General features: G+C 48.4%; 1 protein-coding gene across 1 annotated transcript in view; it reads left to right on the forward strand.

Moving 5' to 3' along the window:
- The window catches only part of LOC311241967 (basic helix-loop-helix ARNT-like protein 2), a gene marked incomplete at both ends in the record, with an annotated part of 90,522 nt that overhangs the window by 40,306 nt on the left and 28,029 nt on the right, over positions 1 to 22,187 (forward strand). Inside the window, 5 exons of the mRNA XM_084330924.1 lie at positions 2,750 to 2,791; positions 3,254 to 3,531; positions 8,081 to 8,163; positions 16,426 to 16,518; positions 18,430 to 18,547. Of these exons, the coding sequence (XP_084187050.1) occupies positions 2,750 to 2,791; positions 3,254 to 3,531; positions 8,081 to 8,163; positions 16,426 to 16,518; positions 18,430 to 18,547 (614 nt within the window). The remainder of the gene's footprint in view (positions 1 to 2,749; positions 2,792 to 3,253; positions 3,532 to 8,080; positions 8,164 to 16,425; positions 16,519 to 18,429; positions 18,548 to 22,187) is intronic.

A 22,187-nucleotide genomic window follows, 5' to 3' on the forward strand; every position in this document is an offset into this window, starting at 1 on the left:
CAAATTTTCATTCACAGTGCTTGATTGGTAGTTTAGTGTATGCTATGTCCTTCAGTCTATGTGGGGCTACTATGTTTTCTTCTATTTTTCTCCAAGATGCTAATGCTTGGGAGTCAAACCATGTTGTCAATGGACTTAATGAGTACGCCTTAAAATATAGGAAAAAATCTGGAAATGCCATGCCACCATCTGCTTTATTTCTCTGTGCGGTGGATCTTTTTATACGTGGTGGTTTGTTATTCCAAATAAATTTGTATGTGGAGGAGTGTAATCTTTTCCAGTAACCCTCTGGAGGGGGTAACGGTAGCATTGAACAGAAGAAGTTGATTTTAGGTAGTACATCCATCTTAACTATTGATATCCGTGCTTGTACTGTGTTCTTAAGTTTTGCCCATCTATCAAGGTCGTCTTTGATTTTGTTTTGGATTTTTGTGTAGTTGTGCTTCACCGTTTGTCTTATGGTAGGGAATATTTCCACTCCCAAGCATCTGAAATGTTTTACCATCGGTATCTGTCCTGGGAGGGTTGTATCTTTTTTTGCAGGGGTGTTAAGTGGAAGGAAAGCCGACTTCGGCCAATTTATCTTAAATCCCGATAAATCACCAAAGTCCTCAATCAACTTGAGCAGATGAGGCAATGTGGTGTTGGGGTTTTTCATGAACAATATTACATCGTCCGCATATAAACAAATTTTTTGTTGTGTGCCCTTGATTACGATAGGTTCTATGGATTGGGATTGTCTTATATATTGTGCTAAAGGCTCTAATGATAGATTGAACAGTCCGGGACTAAGAGGACAACCCTGTCTGGCAGAGCGTGATACCGGAAATATTTCAGAGATGATTGTGCCTGTTGTAATCATGGCCGATGGGTCTTTGTATAATACTTTAATCATATCGATGAATCCTTTTCCTAACCCCATCCTTTCTAGCACTGCCCACAGATACGACCATTCCAGCCTGTCAAAGGCCTTCATAGCATCCAGGGACAGCATCGCCTTAGGTATGGTGTCCTCCTTGTCGGCATCAAGTACGTGCAGTATACGTCTCAGTGATCAGGCGGCCTCCTATGAAGCCAGTTTGGTCCGGGTGAACTAAAGACGTCATATGCTTTTGTAATCTGATGGCTAATACCTTAGAGTACAGTTTGATATCTGTTCCGAGGAGGCTTACAGGTCTATAACTACCGCACTCGTTGGGGTCTTTGTCTTTTTTAAGGAGGACTGTTATGAGTGCAATATTGTCAATTTTATGGAAGTTCCCCTCCTTGACTGAGTATAAGATCATATTTAGTAATAAGGGGCCAATTATGTCCCAACAAGAAATGCTGGCATTTAAAGGTACATTTTGAAATGTATTCAGTGTATATATGCTGAAGCGAGATATATGCAATGAGACGCAGAGCGGGAGCTAGTGTGATACAGAACTATATTCTATATAGCTATGGATACAATACTATGGCCCATTTGACATCACCTATCTATCGTTCAATATGTGAAAAAGAATACATTTTTCCATCCATACGTTCCTGTGTTATACCGTGGTGAATATAAGTATGGTTTTAGAGCGGTCTGGGGTAATTCCCGAAATGCTGAGTTATAACCTTATATGTCAATTCTACTACTTCTTCAACCATTATCTGAATTAAAAAAAAAAAAAAAAAAAAAAAAAAAATCTAACCCTAACTAACCGTACTGTCATGCACTTGTCCTAATAAACTAACCTACACTGTAGCACTCAACACTTTGATGAACATTGTTGCTCAGCTGATAGAGTTGTGCCCTTCCTGATGGCTTGTCGTACAGAACTTGTAAGTCGCTTTGGATAAAAGCGTCAGCTAAATGACTAAATGTAAATGTAAATGTACTATAGACGTTGCCGTTTCTTGCCTGTACACGCTATTATTCCAAAATCAAATCTATATCATAGGTATTATGTTCCATCATGAATGCATGAAAGGGGGGGGGGGTCGTTTCTGATTATTTGATTGGCAGTAACGGCATTCGTATTGAACACTAAAAACGCTTATCAGCCTGATCGGTATAAAAGCATTGCAGGATCAAGCAATTTACGCCAGATAGTCCTTACCTGTGATCGGGAGTATTCCAAAAATAATATTCCAATTGTTTGATCGCCATCTGGTACATCCGATGTCCATTTTGTCCACGGCATAACCCACCACAACATATGGATCAGGGATATTTTACGCGCTTTAATGGAACCAGGAGAACCGCTCCAATCGCCCGACAAGGAAATGTGAGACCCGAGACATTTGGCCATTACACAGGCCAAGATACAAGGTTACAAAGGGTGCTCAATACCGCCATCTAGCTGGATGCAGCCGGTATTGCACTTTGGCGACCTCAGACTCATTCCCTATGGTAACACCAAGGTCCCTGGATGAATAATGAATAAAAATATCGAATAAAGGAATAAACGACCAAAACCAAAATCTCGGGTCTGGCGCCCAACCGCTGGCGAGTTAACCCGACTTATCTCGGGTTTGGCCTCCATTGAGTTAAGGTGTTATTATTTAATTTTGAACTCCTGAAAACAGTATTTGGTATTTGGTATTTATTTTAGACAACAAAACATATACAGATCATTACTCACATTACTTTTGCTTTTGTCAAGGATAGGAACGAAAAAGGCGCAATGACTTATTTACATCGTTGTCCTTGGACGTTTTCCAGTCTGGTTATAAATAAATAATAAAAATGTGTTTCTTATGTTCCATATTTTATTATCAGGTCTGACGGAGGGGATCAACAGGTCAAGATGAAATGCCTCAGGTAAACTGCCCCCATGTACACGTTCATAGCCATCATTCATTTAATTACAAGCCATTACTTAAAGTTTGGATCTGTAACTCAGTCAAACAGTGACCTCTAGGCAAAAGAGCCCTGCTTGGTACTGCACTTGCTGGCCACACCTCAGGCTCTGCCAAGAGAGTTCTGGAGAAGTTCAAAGCCTAATGCACTCTAGTTATTATATAACTATATATATATACCTATAGTTCAAGTTCAAGTTTCAAGTTCAAGTTTTGTTTTATTTGTCAAATAAGGTACATTACATTACATTATGTATGAGCCCCCTAAGATTGTGCTTCATAAGTAAATAAAAGTAAAAAGAATAAAGACCAAACACTATTCAAAATATACAATATACTAAACTAAAGTACAAAATGCAACACAATGCAAAGATATTGGAAGAATGTGACCAGAGGCTATTTGTTTGTCAAATACACTTCGCAGGGAGCCTCACAGCCAGATAGAGAAGCGGCGAAGAGACAAGATGAACAACCTCATCGACGAGCTCGCAGCCATGATCCCCAACTGCTGTAATCCCATGATCCCTAATCCCATGATCATTAATCCCATGATCCCTAATCCCATGATCCCTAATCCCACGATCCCCAGATGTCATCCCATGATCCCTAATCCCACGATCCCCAGCTCTAATCCCACGGCTCGCAAACTGGACAAACTCACTGTGCTGCGAATGGCCGTGCAACACCTGAAAACCCTCAAAGGTAATGATTATCATCAAGTGGACGCTGAAGGGGGGTGAGGGAGAGAGGGGGGTGAGGGGGAGAGAGGGGGAGAGAGGGGGAGAGAGAGGGATGAGGGGGATGAGGGGGAGAGGGTTTCTTGGATTATATAGTACATGCCTTGGTGAGTCTCCAGGACCAAGGGAACTATAAAAGAAGGAAGGGTCATCACGTCAGAATACCAGGTTTCTATAACAAGGGAACTATAAAAGAAGGAAGGGTCGTCAGGTCAGAACACCAGCGTTCTATAACAAGGGAACTATAAAAGAAGGAAGGGTCATCAGGTCAGAATACCAGGTTCTTTTATAGTTTCCTTGACCAGGACTGTTATATATTGTAATAGTTTACGCTCTGCTCGTAGTGGAACTGTCCCATTATCCAGTCTAATAATGAATAATTTTCTCCACATGCACACACCCATCTGCCTGGCCACACCCACATCCGCTCCTCTACATAAGCGGGGTCGGGTAAGGCATCGTTGGCCGGTTCCCCAGGGGAAGTCGGCTAGGCAGTTGGCGTCGTGGAGTGACCAGGTGTACATCGCCTCGACACAGAGCCTGGCTGCGACCTCCAACATCGCGTAGCTGGCGCGCTACATGTCGGGGCTGATGGCGGGCGGGTCGGTACTAGATGACCATCAACGGTATCTTCACGCCCAGGCGGCTGGAGCCTTCCTGCACCTAACCCAGCTGCAGGTGATAGCCGCCGGGAAGGAGCGCGCCCTGGCCACTCTCATCCAGCGGCACCTTTGGCTGGAGCAGGCGCGGGTGCCGGACCAGAGGAGGATTCCGCTGCTCACGGCCCCCCTCTCCAATGCTGGACTATTCGGGTCGGCCATGCAGCAGATGACGGCAGCCTGCAGGGAGATGGAGGAGGAGCGCTCCGTGCTCCAGCCCCATTTCCCCCGACCCGATGCCACCGGTGATGTCCGGAGGAAGCAACGCCAGCAGAGGCCTGCGGCCGTTGCCACCATCACCGCTGCCGCTGCTGGGCCTTCCGCCAAGAAGGCCAGGAGTGGAGGGAGTGCCGCGACCGCTGCAGCCAGACGTCCCACGCCCGGAGGGTACGGGCCGGCTCCCCGTGGGGGCAAACGGTGCTCTGCACGCGGCAGGCGGCGCTAGTGACTCCCCTGTTTCCCCCCCCCCCCCCCAACATTAAATAAAAAGTCCCTCCCTCTCATCATAAAATACGGCGTTCTTCTTGCAGTAGTAAGAGTGAACTTTACCTTTTTTATCTGAGGGGTTGTGTGTATTCATGTTACGTTTAGGAAACGTGGCATCAAGTCCACAACTAGGTTGAATGTTAGCCTAGAGAAGTGATCACATATGTAGCTATTGTACAGAGGTCTTTGGACCCTCTCTTTAACGTCTGTTGTTTTTTCTTTACTTGGTAAAGGTATAAAAATGCGGCTGGCAAGTTTTTTCGCACATGAGCCTAAGCCTTGTATAAAAACCAGTTTTTTACACAAACGTGTTTATCGTCTGTGGCTGGCGTGCAAACTGTTAAGCTTTATCCTAGAGGTATATGCGCTTTTCATGTAGCATGCTAGACAACTGGTGTCATGCGCTGCTTGTTATTTTCATCGTATCCGGGGTGTGGGGTCATAGGGGGTGAACTGATAAACCCCTCCCCCCTTTTTACTGATTGGCCAGGGGGTTGGACCTCTTATTCGTCGGTCTCCCTGTCGAGCTGTGGGGTCAGCGCGTCACAGGGAGGGGAAAGGGGGGGGGGGGGGGGAGTTCCCTGGTCCCACGCCATATTAGGATACGTGGGTCACAGGATTTACCCGGCCATGGAATACGTCACTGGGCGTGTTTCTATTGGCCATGAGACTGCCGTGAGTTCTGTCAGGCTCCGTACTACGGACCACTGTCATTGTCAAGGTTGGGTGATGCGATGCGTTGGAAACTGTTTGTTTTCTGCTCTGCTCTCTATTGGAATGTGTATTGGGCCTTTGGTCACTTGGCTCAGTAACTACATATATCTTCTCAATTGTTACTCACGTGGAGGTCTCTCTGGGGGATTCTCTGTCTTCCCTCTTGTGTACAGAGCGGTGTTGACAGGGTTTTTTACCCTCAGTCAGACGCGTCATATGGGACCCATATCTGTGTCTTATTTGACCGGCTTCCTGCTGCTTGTCCCAGACAGCATGGAGGGAACGTTGTCTGGTTTTCTTAGAATTTACCATTGATGTGTTTTTTGGGTCTCGATGTGTACATAGCGCAGGCCCTGGGTGCTTTTGGTGTGGAACCACGTTATGGGCTAGCGCGCCTTGGTTGCCCAATTCATAGAAACTGCGTTTTTTTATGCGGGCGACTGGGAAGGAGATTTTTTATCTCTACCGAGCGCCAGTGTACTAGGTTAGACTCGACGGCTCACGTTCATCTCCGGGGGGAGATGACGGAGTAGATCAAAACATTGGCGGAGGGGTCTCACGCCCGTGGGGTGGGCCACCAGGTGCAGTGCATTCACATGCTGACCATCTTGGTGGCGCCCTCTGTGATGTTTTGGATCGACGCGCGTACCTACCCCCCTCTTAGGACTGGGGATGGCGGCGTGACTAGGACACGGGACTGATTCTGGTCGCGCCGGACCAGGTCAGTTCACCCGTTGTCCGCCGGGGCGCAGATCTGCTGTTCTGGTACCCCGAAGGACTTTGTGCTTTTCCGGGGGGAAAATGCCGGGTCAGCCCGGGCGTCGCAGGGATTGCTATCATGGATGTGTGTGTCATATGTATGCCACTACGAGTTGCCCTTCACAGTGATGTGCTTGGTCCATACTGTGTTGTACCTTGCACTGTGTTAGGGGGCCTGGTCCTTCTCCATTTGTTTTCACCCCTCCCTCCCCCTGCTGGGCGGGGATGGGAGGGGGCTGTCGAGGAGCTTTTTCGGTTGAACCCCTCTGGCATCCCCGTGTAGGTCCCGGTCCGCCGGGCCCAGGTCCGAACTCGTTCTCGTCGACCTGTTGGCCTGGGTTAACCCTTGTACTGCCTGTATAGCCGGTGTATACGCGCAGTTATGTTTCTGAGTTTTTTCTTGGTGGGTTAAAGGAACAACCGCCTCCTGTTAAACTAAACATAGGGGGGTGGTTGGTTCCCCGGTGTGTTGGTAGCAGAGTCGACTCTCGGGTTGAGGCCGGGCTTGACCCCGTTTGCCCGTGAGTGTGCCCCCGCACCTTTCATGACGTCTGCCAATTGTGTTGGCCTTCTCTTGAACCTCGACCCCGCTGGAGGGGTCGGGTTTGTGGAGGTTGCACATGGTGCACAGCATACCGAACGCCCCTTCCGCCGGGGTACTGTTCTAGGCGCCAGCTGTCTAGTCCGCAGTGCTCCGGGCACAGGTCGAGTTATGCTCTTGGGGCCTGTTGCCTGGATTGAGGGATCAACCTCTTTGGGGGTTGTCTTCCCGGCGCGCCGACTGGCCCCACAGTGTTGTGGGGGTGTAGCCTCTTGTGGAGTGCTTCAGAGCGGCATGCCAAGGGGGGAAGGGCCTGCTCTTGGTTTGGGCCCTGTCCGATACGCTGGTGATGTGGGGAGTCGTGTCACCAGTGACCGTCTGGTGGGGTCCCGATGCTACGGCTTTGTTGTCCTCACTGGGCCCCCTTTTTTCGGGGGATCCTGGCCCTCAGGTTGTTCCTGGGGCTGGGTCCTCCTCCGCGCTCCGCTGCTACGGCCTTGCCACAGGGTTGGGTTCTTGACCTTCGACCCCGTCATGTTGGGGGCTGTGACAGGGGTGTTTTGCTTCCCGTCCGTTCCCTGGTGGCATGTGGGATGCGTGCCTGAGTGGTCGCGGGTCCTTCTGTGTGAAGGTAAGTCCCACGGTCTGCTCACCCTGTGCGTTTTGAGGTGCTAAACCCTCTTCGCACAGTCGGATCCGATTCCCTCCCATCCTCCTCTAGGGGGGTCCAGGGGGCTCGGGTCCTCCCCGGTTCTGATGGTTGTGGGGGGCCTCAGCGGGTACATCTGTTGAGCTTCTGCTCTGCTCAGCTCCTGTGTTCCACTACGAGCAGAGCGTAAGCTATTACGATATATAACATACGGTTATTCTATAACCATAGTTATATGAGTATAGCGAGCGCTCTGCTCGGACTCACTGAGGGCCCCGTGGTCTTCGCCTTCGGTGGTGAAAGACTTGGGAAGGAGCTGATGGTGTGGCCACGACCCCGCTTATGTAGAGGAGCGGAAGTGGTTGTGGCCAGGCGGATGGGTGTGTGCATGTGGAGAAAATTATTCATTATGAGACTGGATAAAGGGACAGTTCAACTACGAGCAGAGCGCTCGTTATACTCATATAACTATGGTTATAGAATAACCGTATGTTCTTGTTTCTAGGACAACATAGGATTATTGAAAAAACGTGTTTGTCATATTTTGGTCAACACAATAGTAATGTACTGGGTATAAGATCAGATGTATGTACAGAGTTGTAGTAATATGTAATAAATAATTTATATAATTTATTTAAAAAAATATATATAATAATGATAAAAAAAAATAATAATAACTGACTTGTTATGTATTTCATTTCCTCAGTGGGTCCAGCCAGCGCCTCCACAGACACCCCATGCAAGCCTTCTTTCCTCCCCGCAGACGACCTCCAGCGCCTTGTGCTCACGGTAGGCCGTTATCACAGACACACACAAAGGCTAGATGACTCACCTGCGCTGCTGGCCAATGGAGACCGACGTTGCCACATGGCGGCCATCTTGCCACAGGCAGCACGCCCACTCATAACATGAATGTCTATGGTGCATGTACTATTGAAATAACCATAGCTTGCTAAATCTTCAACCGATTTTTCAAACGGTTTGGTTTGTAAATGTCAGAGATGTAGTTATCATACTGCATACTTATAATGGACTTTCACATGAAAATTATTTCAACATGTCCAAGCATCCTGAATCATAGCCACGTTAATAACGTTTGTAATAAACCAAACCGTTTGTAAATCGGTTGAAAATTTAGCAAGCTATGGTTATTTCAATAGTACATGCACCATAGACATTCATGTTATGAGTGGGCGTGCTGCCTGTTGATGAATTCAAGTCACGTCTTTTAAAGTAGGTCAACATAAAGCCAGCCATGGATACTCAAAACTAAATTAGACAACTGAACAACCAGTCTCTTGACATCTGACCTCTTGTGTTACATTCTCTCTCTCTCTCTCTCTCTCTCTCTCTCTCTCTCTCTCTCTCTCTCTCTCTCTCTCTCTCTCTCTCTCTCTCTCTCTCTCTGTGAGGTTCGCCTTTCCCTGGACCTTTAATTCCCTGCTCTCCTCACTTCTCCAGCCCCCACCCTCGCGCCCGTTTAGCCTCGCCTGCTCTTCAGCAGCCCACACCCTTGGACTATCTGTCATTATGTGTTTGATTGGTCCGTGCCGAACTCACACTTCTAGTTCGAGTATCAATTACCATCACGCACCTGATGTGTATTCTAATTAGCGCCCCTGTTGGGCTTTAAATACCTCGCTCTTCCCCTCAGTCCTGGTCGGGTCGTTCCGTATCATATCTCTATCAGCAAACTCCTACGGGAGGTTCTCAATCTGTAGGCTCCTACGGGAGTTTCTGTTTCTGTCTGTTATGCTGTTTCATCTCCGGCGTGAGATGCGCTCAAGCCTTCGCCACCTGTCGCCGTTTGCCTGGAGGGAGACACTGTACTGCGCTCTCTAATCCTCTACGGGAGGTATTCCAGTGTTCCACTCCAGACCTCCGAGCCAGACGCGCTCTTCACTCCAGACGCGCATCCATACGCGCATCCAGACTCCGCGCCAGATGCGCTCTCCGTACCGGCGCGTACTCCAAGCAGACGCGCACCACTCAGACCTCCGCGCCAGATGCGCTCTCCGTACCGGCGCGTACTCCAAGCAGACGCGCACCACTCAGACCTCCGCGCCAGATGCGCTCTCCGTACCGGCGCGTACTCCAAGCAGACGCGCACCACTCAGACCTCCGCGCCAGATGCGCTCTCCGTACCGGCGCGTACTCCAAGCAGACGCGCACCACTCAGACCTCCGCGCCAGATGCGCTCTCCGTACCGGCGCGTACTCCAAGCAGACGCGCACCACTCAGACCTCCGCGCCAGATGCGCTCTCCGTACCGGCGCGTACTCCAAGCAGACGCGCACCACTCAGACCTCCGCGCCAGATGCGCTCTCCGTACCGGCGCGTACTCCAAGCAGACGCGCACCACTCAGACCTCCGCGCCAGATGCGCTCTCCGAGCCGGCGCGCTCTCCTCCAGACGTCTAGCCTGCGCCCTCCTACTCCTCCCTGTAAGCAGCTCCAGCCCTCGCCCAGTCCAAGGCCTTAACCCTGTTTTCTAAGTCCTCCCTGTCCCCAGCCCGCCTCCGCGGGCCTCTGTCCCTGTTTCCCCTCTCTAGTCCTCCTAGTCCTCCCTGTCCAGTCCTTCTAGTCCTCCTAGTCCTCCCTGTCCCCAGCCCGCCTCCGCGGGCCTCTGTCCCTGTTTCCCCTCTCTAGTCCTCCTAGTCCTCCCTGTCCAGTCCTTCTAGTCCTCCTAGTCCTCCCTGTCCAGTCCTTCTAGTCCTCCTAGTCCTCCCGGTCCAGTCCTTCTAGTCCTCCTAGTCCTCCCTGTCCCCAGCCCGCCTCCGCGGGCCTCTGTCCCTGTTTCCCCTCTCTAGTCCTCCTAGTCCTCCCTGTCCAGTCCTTCTAGTCCTCCTAGTCCTCCTTGTCCAGTCCTCCTAGTCTTCCCTGTCCAGTCCTCCTAGTCCTCCCTGTTCCTGCCCTGTTCCCTTGCCCTGGCCCTGTCCGTTAGCCTTCCCTTAGCCTTCCCCTTAGCCAGCTCGCCTCTTAAAGGCACTGTGCCTATTTTTCCCATTTCTTGTTTTCCTGTAATTTGTGTTCTCCCTTAAAGGGACAGTGCCGTTTTCTGTTGTTTTCAATAAATGCCCAGTTCTTGGCTTACTCTCATACCTGTCTTGTGTTGTGCGATTGGGGTCGGTTACAAACCATAACAGTACGACCCGACCAGTCGACGACCCCAGCCAGCACAGACGGTGTATGTTGAGTTTGCCTTTTTTTTTTTTTTCTCTAGTTCCCCTGTTAGCCTTGTTAGTTCCCCTGTTGATTCCCCTGTTAGCTCCCCTGTTAGCCCCTGTTAGCTCCCCTGTTAGCCTGTTAGTCTCCCCTGTTAGCTCCCCTGTTAGCCCTTGTTAGTTCCCCTGTTGACTTCCCTGTTAGCTCCCCTGTTAGCTTGTTAGCTCCCCTGTTAGCCTGTTAGTCTCCCCTGTTAGCTCCCCTGTTAGCCTTTGTTAGCTCCCCTGTTAGCTTCCCTGTTAGCTCCCCTGTTAGCCTGTTAGTCTCCCCTGTTAGCTTCCCTGTTAGCTCCCCTGTTTAGCCTGTTAGTCTCCCCTGTTAGCTTCCCTGTTAGCCTCGTTAGCTCCCCTGCAGCTTGCCAGGCCTCTACTACCAGCATGGCCCCGGTCTGCTAGCTTAGCCCCGGCTGCTAGCACAGCCTCTATGTTAATGCAGCCCTTGCAGCTAGCATAGGCCCTGTAGCTAGCCATGCCCAGGCAGCTAACCCGGTCCCTCTGCATGGCCTCCACTTTTTGTGTAGTTTCCCCACTGCTAGGACTGCCCTTTCAGCTAGCAAGGTCAGTTTTCCCCACTGCTAGGACTGCCCCTTCAGCTAGCAAGGTCAGTTTCTCCCACTGCTAGGACTGCCCCTTCAGCTAGCAAGGTCAGTTTTCCCCACTGCTAGGACTGCCCCTTCAGCTAGCAAGGTCAGTTTTTCCCCACTGCTAGGACTGCCCCTTCAGCTAGCAAGGTCAGTTTTCCCCACTGCTAGGACTGCCCCTTCAGCTAGCAAGGTCAGTTTTCTCCCACTGCTAGGACTGCCCTTTCAGCTAGCAAGGTCAGTTTCCCCACTGCTAGGACTGCCCCTTCAGCTAGCAAGGTCAGTTCTCTCCCACTGCTAGGACTGCCCCTTCAGCTAGCAAGGTCAGTTCTCTCCCACTGCTAGGACTGCCCCTTCAGCTAGCAAGGTCAGTTTCCCCACTGCTAGGACTGCCCCTTCAGCTAGCACGGTCAGTTTTCTCCCACAGCTAGGACTGTCCTTCCAGCTAGCTTGTTCTCTCATGCTGGTCCAGCCCTGTCTGCCAGCCTAGCTCCGGCAGCTAGCGCAGCCTCTATGTTAATGTAGCAGTACAGCTAGCATAGGCCCTGTAGCTATCAGTGCCCTGGCAGCTACCCTTTCCCTCTGCTAGCCCCTTCCCTGTTCCCCTCTCCAGTGCCCCTGTTCCAGCCCTGTCTGCTAGCCTAGCTCCGGCAGCTAGCGCAGCCTCTATGTTAATGTAGCAGTACAGCTAGCATAGGCCCTGTAGCTATCAGTGCCCTGGCTGTTACCCCTCAGCTCCTCTAGTTACCCCTCAGCTCCTCTGGTTACCCCTCAGCTCCTTTAGTTACCCCTCAGCTCCTCTGGTTACCCCTCGGCTTCCCTAGTTACCCCTCGGCTACCCTGCCCCTTTGCTAGCCCCGCTTTTGGTGTAGCTTCCCCGCTAGCATGGCCCAATTTTTTGTTTTGTTGCCTGGTCATTTCCCCTGCCCCTCTGTCTGTATTTTTGGGTCGCCCGGTGGCTCCCGTGGAGGGGGGAGTACTGTGAGGTTCGCCTTTCCCTGGACCTTTAATTCCCTGCTCTCCTCACTTCTCCAGCCCCCACCCTCGCGCCCGTTTAGCCTCGTCTGCTCTTCAGCAGCCCACACCCTTGGACTATCTGTCATTATGTGTTTGATTGGTCCGTGCCGAACTCACACTTCTAGTTCGAGTATCAATTACCATCACGCACCTGATGTGTATTCTAATTAGCGCCCCTGTTGGGCTTTAAATACCTCGCTCTTCCCCTCAGTCCTGGTCGGGTCGTTCCGTATCATATCTCTATCAGCAAACTCCTACGGGAGGTTCTCAATCTGTAGGCTCCTACGGGAGTTTCTGTTTCTGTCTGTTATGCTGTTTCATCTCCGGCGTGAGATGCGCTCAAGCCTTCGCCACCTGTCGCCGTTTGCCTGGAGGGAGACACTGTACTGCGCTCTCTAATCCTCTACGGGAGGTATTCCAGTGTTCCACTCCAGACCTCCGAGCCAGACGCGCTCTTCACTCCAGACGCGCATCCAGACGCGCATCCAGACTCCGCGCCAGATGCGCTCTCAGTACCGGCGCGTACTCCAAGCAGACGCGCACCACTCAGACCTCCGCGCCAGATGCGCTCTCCGTACCGGCGCGTACTCCAAGCAGACGCGCACCACTCAGACCTCCGCGCCAGATGCGCTCTCCGTACCGGCGCGTACTCCAAGCAGACGCGCACCACTCAGACCTCCGCGCCAGATGCGCTCTCCGTACCGGCGCGTACTCCAAGCAGACGCGCACCACTCAGACCTCCGCGCCAGATGCGCTCTCCGAGCCGGCGCGCTCTCCTCCAGACGTCTAGCCTGCGCCCTCCTACTCCTCCCTGTAAGCAGCTCCAGCCCTCGCCCAGTCCAAGGCCTTAACCCTGTTTTCTAAGTCCTCCCTGTCCCCAGCCCGCCTCCGCGGGCCTCTGTCCCTGTTTCCCCTCTCTAGTCCTCCTAGTCCTCCCTGTCCAGTCCTTCTAGTCCTCCTAGTCCTCCCTGTCCCCAGCCCGCCTCCGCGGGCCTCTGTCCCTGTTTCCCCTCTCTAGTCCTCCTAGTCCTCCCTGTCCAGTCCTTCTAGTCCTCCTAGTCCTCCCTGTCCAGTCCTTCTAGTCCTCCTAGTCCTCCCGGTCCAGTCCTTCTAGTCCTCCTAGTCCTCCCTGTCCCCAGCCCGCCTCCGCGGGCCTCTGTCCCTGTTTCCCCTCTCTAGTCCTCCTAGTCCTCCCTGTCCAGTCCTTCTAGTCCTCCTAGTCCTCCTTGTCCAGTCCTCCTAGTCTTCCCTGTCCAGTCCTCCTAGTCCTCCCTGTTCCTGCCCTGTTCCCTTGCCCTGGCCCTGTCCGTTAGCCTTCCCTTAGCCTTCCCCTTAGCCAGCTCGCCTCTTAAAGGCACTGTGCCTATTTTTCCCATTTCTTGTTTTCCCGTAATTTGTGTTCTCCCTTAGGCTGCGGTTACACCTTTTGTATCATCTTCGTATTGTTTTCATATGCGTATCGCCGCGACGTCGTGCGCCTGAGTCACACTTTCGTTTTTTTTTCGTTTTTGTCAGCCGAGCACACTGATGTAGTACACTGCCAAAGCAGTAGGTGGCAGTAGGTGGCAAACATGAAGGCAATTTCAACCAATCAGAACGAATGTGCCAATACACTTCCTGGTGGAAGCTCCAGCAAAGAAAATGTCAATAAGGCAGGCGCCTATGCCGCGCCACCATCTTGCCTATTTACTCAATGCAGCAATAATTTTTCAGCAAAGCCTAATAAAAGTGCAATAAACAAAACGGATACATTCACTGTGTGTTCTGCCTGTCATTTGTTGATGAAACAAAACTAACATCAACACAAGTGACCACCAAGAGCGGATAGTTTAGTCTAAAAAACTATCGGTAGCATTGTTAGCTGCATGCTAACGTCAATGGAGTATGCCATTATAACAATATAGCATTGTGGCTAGAAGCTAACGTTAGCTCACGCTACTTAGCCAGCACCAAAACTGATGATATCGCGAGCTATCAGTAGTTAGATAACATTAGAGACAACGCTGTGTGTATTAAACAAAGGTGAATAGATGACTGGGCCATTTTGTTTAATGCTTGTTAAGTTGAAAGAGGAGCTCTGAGCTAACAGGGTCTGAATCCTGATAGCTCACGTTAGCCAGCTGCTCGTCAATGGAGTATGCCATTATAACAATATAGCATTGTGGCTAGACGCTAACGTTAGCTCACGCTACTTAGCCAGCACCAAAACTGATGATATCGCGAGCTATCAGTAGTTAGATAACATTAGAGACAACGCTGTGTGTATTAAACAAAGGTGAATAGATGACTGGGCCATTTTGTTTAATGCTTGTTAAGTTGAAAGAGGAACTCTGAGCTAACAGGGTCTGAATCCTGATAGCTCACGTTAGCCAGCTGCTCATGCAATCGGTAATGCTAGCAGAATGAATGGATGTAAACTTTATTTAACATATTGCATATGGGTACAATACAATACGGCTCAATACAAACAATTGTTAAGGGAATGCAGACTGTTGTAGCTTGGACTGGGGTCCTTATAACAATAACTTGACAACACATGGTAGCTGAAGCTATTTGGGACACAGAGCTCTGTCCCAAACACACACACTGTTGTCACCGGAAGGGCACGCAGATGGTATCTACTGCGCATGGGCGTTTTCGCAACAACTGCTCCGTGCTGACTACACGCTGTTGTCGATTCGTTTTTTTTGCGTATCTCCAAACGCAAACACAATTTTGCGTTTCAGCCGTATCCACAAAAAAACGCCAAAAAACGCATTTCTGTGTAGATAGGACATCAAACGTCGTCAAAAACGCATAAAAAAACGCTAGGAATACACTAGTCTAACCATAGCCTTAAAGGGACAGTGCCGTTTTCTGTTGTTTTCAATAAATGCCCAGTTCTTGGCTTACTCTCATACCTGTCTTGTGTTGTGCGATTGGGGTCGGTTACAAACCATAACACTCTCAATTAAATTAAATTCAATTAAAAAAGCTTTATTGGCATGACATTTCACAAATGTTGCCAAAGCACAATTATGACATAAACAACAAACAACATAACAATATAAGATCAAAGAAATACAGGAGATGGTGCGGTGAGTAAAACATGGTAGATGTATATATATACAGTATATGTGTCCTACTGGTTGTCCCTTTTCTTGTGACATGAATTGACATATTTTGCAGCTAAAACTGCACATTCCTTCTCTCTCTCTCTCTCTCTCTCTCTCTCTCTCTCTCTCTCTCTCTCTCTCTCTCTCTCTCTCTCTCTCTCTCTGTCTCACTATATCTCTCTCTCTCTCTCTCTCTCTCTCTCTCTCTCTCTCTCTCTCTCTCTCTCTCTGTTTCTCTCTCTTTTTCTCTCTCTCTGTCTCCCTCTCTTTTCTCTCTCTCTGTTTCTCCCTCTCTGTCTCTCTTTCTCTGTCTCTCTCTCTTTCTCTCTCTCCCTTTCTCTTTCTCTCCCTCTCTCCCTCCCCCCTCTCTCTCTGTCTCCCTCTCTTTTCTCTCTCTCTCTGTTTCTCCCTCGCTGTCTCTCTCTCTCTCTCTCTCTCTCTCTCTCTCTCTCTCTCTCTCTCTCTCTCTCTCTCTCTCTCTCTCTCTCTCTCTCTCTCTCTCTCTCTCTCTCTCTCTCTCTCTCTCTGTCTGTCTCTCCGTTTCTCTCCCCCCTCCCTCTCTCTTTCCCCCCTGTCTCTTTCTCTCTCTCACCCCCTCTCTCTATTTCTCTCTGTCTCTCTCTGCCCCCCTCTCTCTCTGCCCCCCTCTCTCCCCCCCTCCCTCCCTCTCTCTCCCTCTCCCCCTCCCTCTCTCTCCCCCCTCCCTCTCTGTCTCTCTCTGTCTCTCTCTCTGTCACCCCTCTCTCTCTCTGCCCCCCTCTCTCCCCCTCCCTCTCTCTCCCCCCTCCCTCTCTCTCCCCCCTCCCTCTCTCTCTCTCTCTCTCCCCTCCCTCTCTCCCCCCTCCCTCTCTCCCCCCCTCTCTCTCCCTTTCTCTCCCCCTCCCTCTCTCCCCCCCCTCTCTCTCCCCCCTCCCTCTCTCTCTCCCCCCTCTCTCTCTCCCCCCCTCTCTCTCCCCCCTCCCTCTATCTCCCCCCTCTCTCTCTCCCCCTCCCCCTCTCTCTCTCTCCCCCTCTCTCTCTCCCCCTCCCCCTCTCTCTCTCTCCCCCTCCTTCCCTCTCTCCCCCCCTCTCTCCCCCTCCCTCTCTCTCTATCTCCCCCCTCCCTCTCTCTCTCCCCCTCTCTCTCTCTCTCCCAGGCAGCTGATGGTTTCCTCGTAGTGGTGAGTTGTGATCGTGGGAAGATCCTTTTCACATCAGAGTCCGTTTCCAAAGTCCTGAGCTTCAGCAGGGTCAGTGATCACTATAGACAATACATTCAGAATACACGATCCACTTGACTTTACGTTGGTTCTTCTAGATTCGATTAGATTATCTTAGATTCAAATGTATTGTCATCATGCAGCAGAAGTACAGTACAACGAAAATAAGTTTGGCATCCAGTCAGAGTGCAAATGTAACATTAAAGTGCAGTAGTAATATACAATGTAGGCTACAGGTGATTAAACTGGGTACAAAATATATAAATGAGTGCTACTGAGTAATAGTGCTAATCAGATGTATGTACAGAGTGTAGTATTAATATGTACAGTGATACAGATATAAAGACTCTATGGTAGTCAGTCATACTGGCCAGCAGCGTTACTAGTAAGAGTAGGCTATGTACAGATATAGATATAGTATCTACAGATACAGTTTGTAGATATGCAGGTATGTACAGACAGATATGTGGTAAATATAAATATATATATGTATATATATGGTATATATATACAGCACTATTCTTTTCTGTGTGACTAAAAACACACATCTTCAATCAATATCTGAAATAAAAAAGAATAATAATAAATAATAATACTAACCTTCATACTATTTTACTATTATGCTCTTTGCTACTAAGTAATCTACTGTGCCTATATTACTACCTGTTATGCTAATATGTCTATACTACTATGCACTCAAGACTGTAGCACTCAAGTTCGACAATGTTCAACAGTAGGAAGGCTGAGAGGGAGACAGAGTAGGGGAGACACAGGAGAGAAGGTTCTTTATTGAGACAGTAGGAAGACTGAGAGGGAGACAGAGTAGAGGAGACACAGGAGAGAAGGTTCTTTATTGAGACAGTAGGAAGGCTGAGAGGGAGACACAGGAGAGAAGGTTCTTTATTGAGACAGTAGGAAGACTGAGAGGGAGACAGAGTAGGGGAGACACAGGAGAGAAGGTTATTTATTGAGACAGTAGGAAGGCTGAGAGGGAGACAGAGTAGGGGAGACACAGGAGAGAAGGTTATTTATTGAGACAGTAGGAAGACTGAGAGGGAGACAGAGTAGGGGAGACACAGGAGAGAAGGTTATTTATTGAGACAGTAGGAAGGCTGAGAGGGAGACAGAGTAGGGGAGACACAGGAGAGAAGGTTCTTTATTGAGACAGTAGGAAGACTGAGAGGGAGACAGAGTAGGGGAGACACAGGCGAGAAGGTTCTTTATTGAGACAGTAGGAAGGCTGAGAGGGAGACACATGAGAGAAGGTTGTTTATTGAGACAGTAGGAAGGCTGAGAGGGAGACAGAGTAGAGGAGACACAGGAGAGAAGGTTCTTTATTGAGACAGTAGGAAGGCTGAGAGGGAGACAGAGTAGAGGAGACACAGGAGAGAATGTTCTTTATTGAGACAGTAGGAAGGCTGAGAGGGAGACAGAGTAGAGGAGACACAGGAGAGATGGTTCTTGATTGAGACAGTAGGAAGGCTGAGAGGGAGACAGAGTAGAGGAGACACAGGAGAGAAGGTTATTTATTGAGACAGTAGGAAGGCTGAGAGGGAGACAGAGTAGGGGAGACACAGGAGAGAAGGTTCTTTATTGAGACAGTAGGAAGGCTGAGAGGGAGACAGAGTAGGGGAGACACAGGAGAGAAGGTTCTTTATTGAGACAGTAGGAAGGCTGAGAGGGAGACAGAGTAGGGGAGACACAGGAGAGAAGGTTGTTTATTGAGACAGTAGGAAGGCTGAGAGGGAGACAGAGTAGAGGAGACACAGGAGAGAAGGTTCTTTATTGAGACAGTAGGAAGGCTGAGAGGGAGACAGAGTAGAGGAGACACAGGAGATAAGGTTCTTTATTGAGACAGTAGGAAGGCTGAGGAATACAGATAAAAGTGTTCAGCTAAATGACTAAATGTAAATGTAACAGTATGTAATTTTGTTCTTCCAGCTGGAGCTCATTGGGCAGAGCCTTTTTGATTACATCCACCATAAAGACATTAGCAAGGTGAAGGAACAGCTGTCTGCTCCAGACCTGCACCCCCGGGAACGCCTCATAGATGCCAAAAGTAAGTCTGTGACCATGTTTAAAGGTGCTATAGATAACATTCCGCCACTAGATGTCGCACTAGAGAGCACCGCCATGCCATTCATCCACTCAGTTGCATTCCACACGCCTCACTGAGCATAGAGTGACAGTACAAACTCTTACATATCTTCCTGGACTCTCTACATCTACATTTAACATTTGTACTGTATATTACTGTATATATTTGGCTGTATATTTTAGAATGTATATACATATTTTTGAATGTATATCCTTGACTGTATTTCTATTCTTATTTGTGATTTTTGACTACCTAAATGTTCATTGTGAGTGTTCTGTAGTGCTGAATTTCCCTCGGAATCAATAAAGTACTTCTATTCTATTCTATTCTAAATGGGAAGTAGGGAGGGGATACATGCATGCAACATGTAAACAACTACATTCATTTTGGACCCGCAACATAGACAGAGTAGAGCTGTCTACCCAAAGCTGTAAAGGAATGTGAATCACTACCCACTTTCAAAAACACTCTCAAAAAACACCTACGGGAGACTGCAATTCGAAACTGGCCCCTGTAAATGTCCCAACACAACCCCCTCCAATGTACAGTAAAAATGACCAAGTATGGTCTTGTCAATATTCCAATGTACAGTTTTGCTTGTACAGTTGTACAGTGTCTTCCACCCACCCCTCCTACCCAACCTCCCCCCCACTCCTACCCAACCTCCCCCCCCCACCCACCCAACCACCTGAATGAATGAATGAATGAATGAATGAATGAATGAATGAATGAATGAATGAATGAATGAATGAATGAATGAATGAAAACTTTATTTAACAGATTGCAGAATGGGTACAATACAGTACGGCTTTGTCTTGTTTCCATCAGGGTCCCCCATTTTCAATGCATATAGACATTTATGACATACACAACATACATGACATTTATGGCATAGGGACATATAGGTATTTAGTACTGATACATTTGTGACATAAACGGTATTCAAATATACAGTACTGTTACCCCTAGATCCTGACAGAGTATATACATATGATGGGGAGGGGACTGTACATTAGGAGGGGGTGGGTGGGTGGGAGAGAAATATACATACGGCGGGGAGGGAATATATACATGTGGTGGGGAGGAGACTGTCTATTAGGAGGTGGTGGGGGTTTTGGGCATTTACGGTGGCCAGTTTCGAATTGCAGCCTCCCGTAGGTGCTCTTTAAGAGCAGTTTTGAATGTGGGCAGGGATTCACTTAAGCATTACATCACGCGCAGGAGTGGTTTGTGAACAATAAACCATGCCTAGGGGTGGTCGTTAGACCCCCCTAGGCATGGTTTATTGTTCACAAATCACGACTACAAGTGGTGTAATGCTTTTATACAACTGCCACATTCATCCAACCTTATTGCTATACAATAAACACACATTAATCGAAGATTTATTGAAAAAACCATCCGCCAGAAAAAGTAGTTCCCACAACTACAAAAAAGACAAGTTGCCTCCATGTGGAAGAAGCTTGAAGTGCATCCAACCAACTAACACATCCAACTGTGTGTTATTGGAATGGTTGAGAGAAGTTGCCTCCATGTGGAAGCAGCTTGAAGTGCATCCAACCAACTAACACATCCAACTGTGTGTTATTGGAACTAACACATCCAACTGCTTTTCAACTAAGGCATCCAACCAACTAACACATCCAACTGCCTTTCAACTAAGACATCCAACCAACTAACACATCCAACTTTTCTTTAGTTTTTAATTATGAAGTTAGTGGTTATTGGAATGATTGATTGATTGATTGAAAATTGTATTACCAGATGCAGAATGGATACAATACAGTACGGCTCAATACACACAATTGTTAAGGGGATGCAGACCTACTTTCTATAGAACTTCATTCTTAGATGCTTCTATAGAAAGTAGGTAAAACAAATTAAAAAGTTTTCTTTGCCCTATAAGAAAAAAAAAGTTTTCTTCGCCCTATTTTTTTATTTATTTTTTTAGCCTAAACTTAACCAGTTGGAAATCAGGCGTACATTAAAATTAGCAATCAACCAATCAATCAATTCAATAGACCATGCTCACTTAAAACAGCGCTGCTTCTCTCTCAGTCTGACTCTTGCAGACAGGAGTGTGTGTGTGTGTGTGTGTGTGTGTGTGTGTGTGTGTGTGTGTGTGTGTGGGTGGGTACGCCAGCGTCGGACAGTGTGACAGTGAAAGCTGCAGTCAGGGAGAAGGAAGTAGAAATTGAAAAGAAAATTGCAAATTTATCAATCAATCAATCAGCGATTTTTCTTTTGCTACACAATGATTCATGACCCATCAATTACATCATCCAACATTGTTTAAACGTCTAAGACATTCGCCTTGACAGAATCGCTTTATATTTAGTCGTTTTGACGCTATCAACATATCCATTTGTAAAGATTATTGTCCGCCATCTTGTTTATTTTTTTTAACTCGCACGCGGAGTGATAGTGATTCGGTTGTGGGCGGGTCCTGGGACAAAGAGCGTGGAATTGTGAAGAATAAACACGTGTAAAATGACTGTTTCAGCCAATCAGAATCGAGAAATTTGCATCCCGTTGTATAAATTCCTTTACAGCTTTGGGTAGGGCGTTCCACATTGTTGTGGCATAATTGCGAAACGTGTTTAGTCCCTTGTTTGATCCGAATCTGGGTTTAACATGATTTGTTGAGCTTCCTCTGGTGTAGTGGTTGTGGTATTCACTGACCTTTGGGAAGTATTTTGACATGTACATGGGCACCCCGGTCGTATAGTGTATCTTGTAGACCAGGCCCATTGCAAGTTGCTGTACTCTGTCGTCTACTCTAAGCTATCCTAGGTTGTCAAAGTGGGCAGGGGTGAGGTGGGTTCTGGGGTTCAGGTCAAGTAGTAGTCTGACCAGTTTGTTTTGTGATGTTTGTAATTTTGTTTTAAGCGCCTTTGAGGTGCTTTGGTACCATGAGGTGCATGCATAGTCATAGTACCCTTGAATGAGTGCTCCTGCCAGAGTCTTCAGGGTATTCTTGTTTACCAGGGAGGAGATCCGGTACAAGAATCTAGTTCGTTGGTTGACTTTTTTTTATTACATTGGATGCCATTTTGTCACAGGAAAGATTTGCCTCTAGGATGGAACCCAGGTAGGTAATTTCGTCTTTCCTTGTGACAATATTGTCACCCACTGTAACTGAGAAGCCGTCGGTCTTGCTGAGTTTGTTATTTGAACCGAAGAGAATGGACTCTTTTTTTACCATGTGTAATGATAGTTTGTTATCAGCGAGCCATATGCAGATTTTGCCTAGTTCCGAGCTGAGGGTTTTTTCAACCTGCAACTTGTTCTTGTCAGAGACCAGCAGGGCTGAGTCGTCCGCAAACAGGAACAAGTTGCAGTCACAGGCTGACGACATGTCATTTGCATAAATTAGGAAGAGTAGCGGTCCTAGTATGCTTCCTTGTGGAACACCACAGCTCACCCAGAGTTAAACCCAGATTCGGCTCAAATAAGGGACTAAACACGTTTCGCAATTATGCCACATCAATGTGGAACGCCCTACCCAAAGCTGTAAAGGAATGTGGATCACTACCCACTTTCAAAACCTCTCTCAAGGGACACCTACGGGAGACTGCAATTCAACACTGGCCCCTGTAAA

The sequence above is a fragment of the Notolepis coatsorum genome, assembly GCF_963971535.1.
Source record: "Notolepis coatsorum genome assembly, chromosome: 15".
NCBI lineage: Eukaryota > Metazoa > Chordata > Actinopteri > Aulopiformes > Paralepididae > Notolepis > Notolepis coatsorum.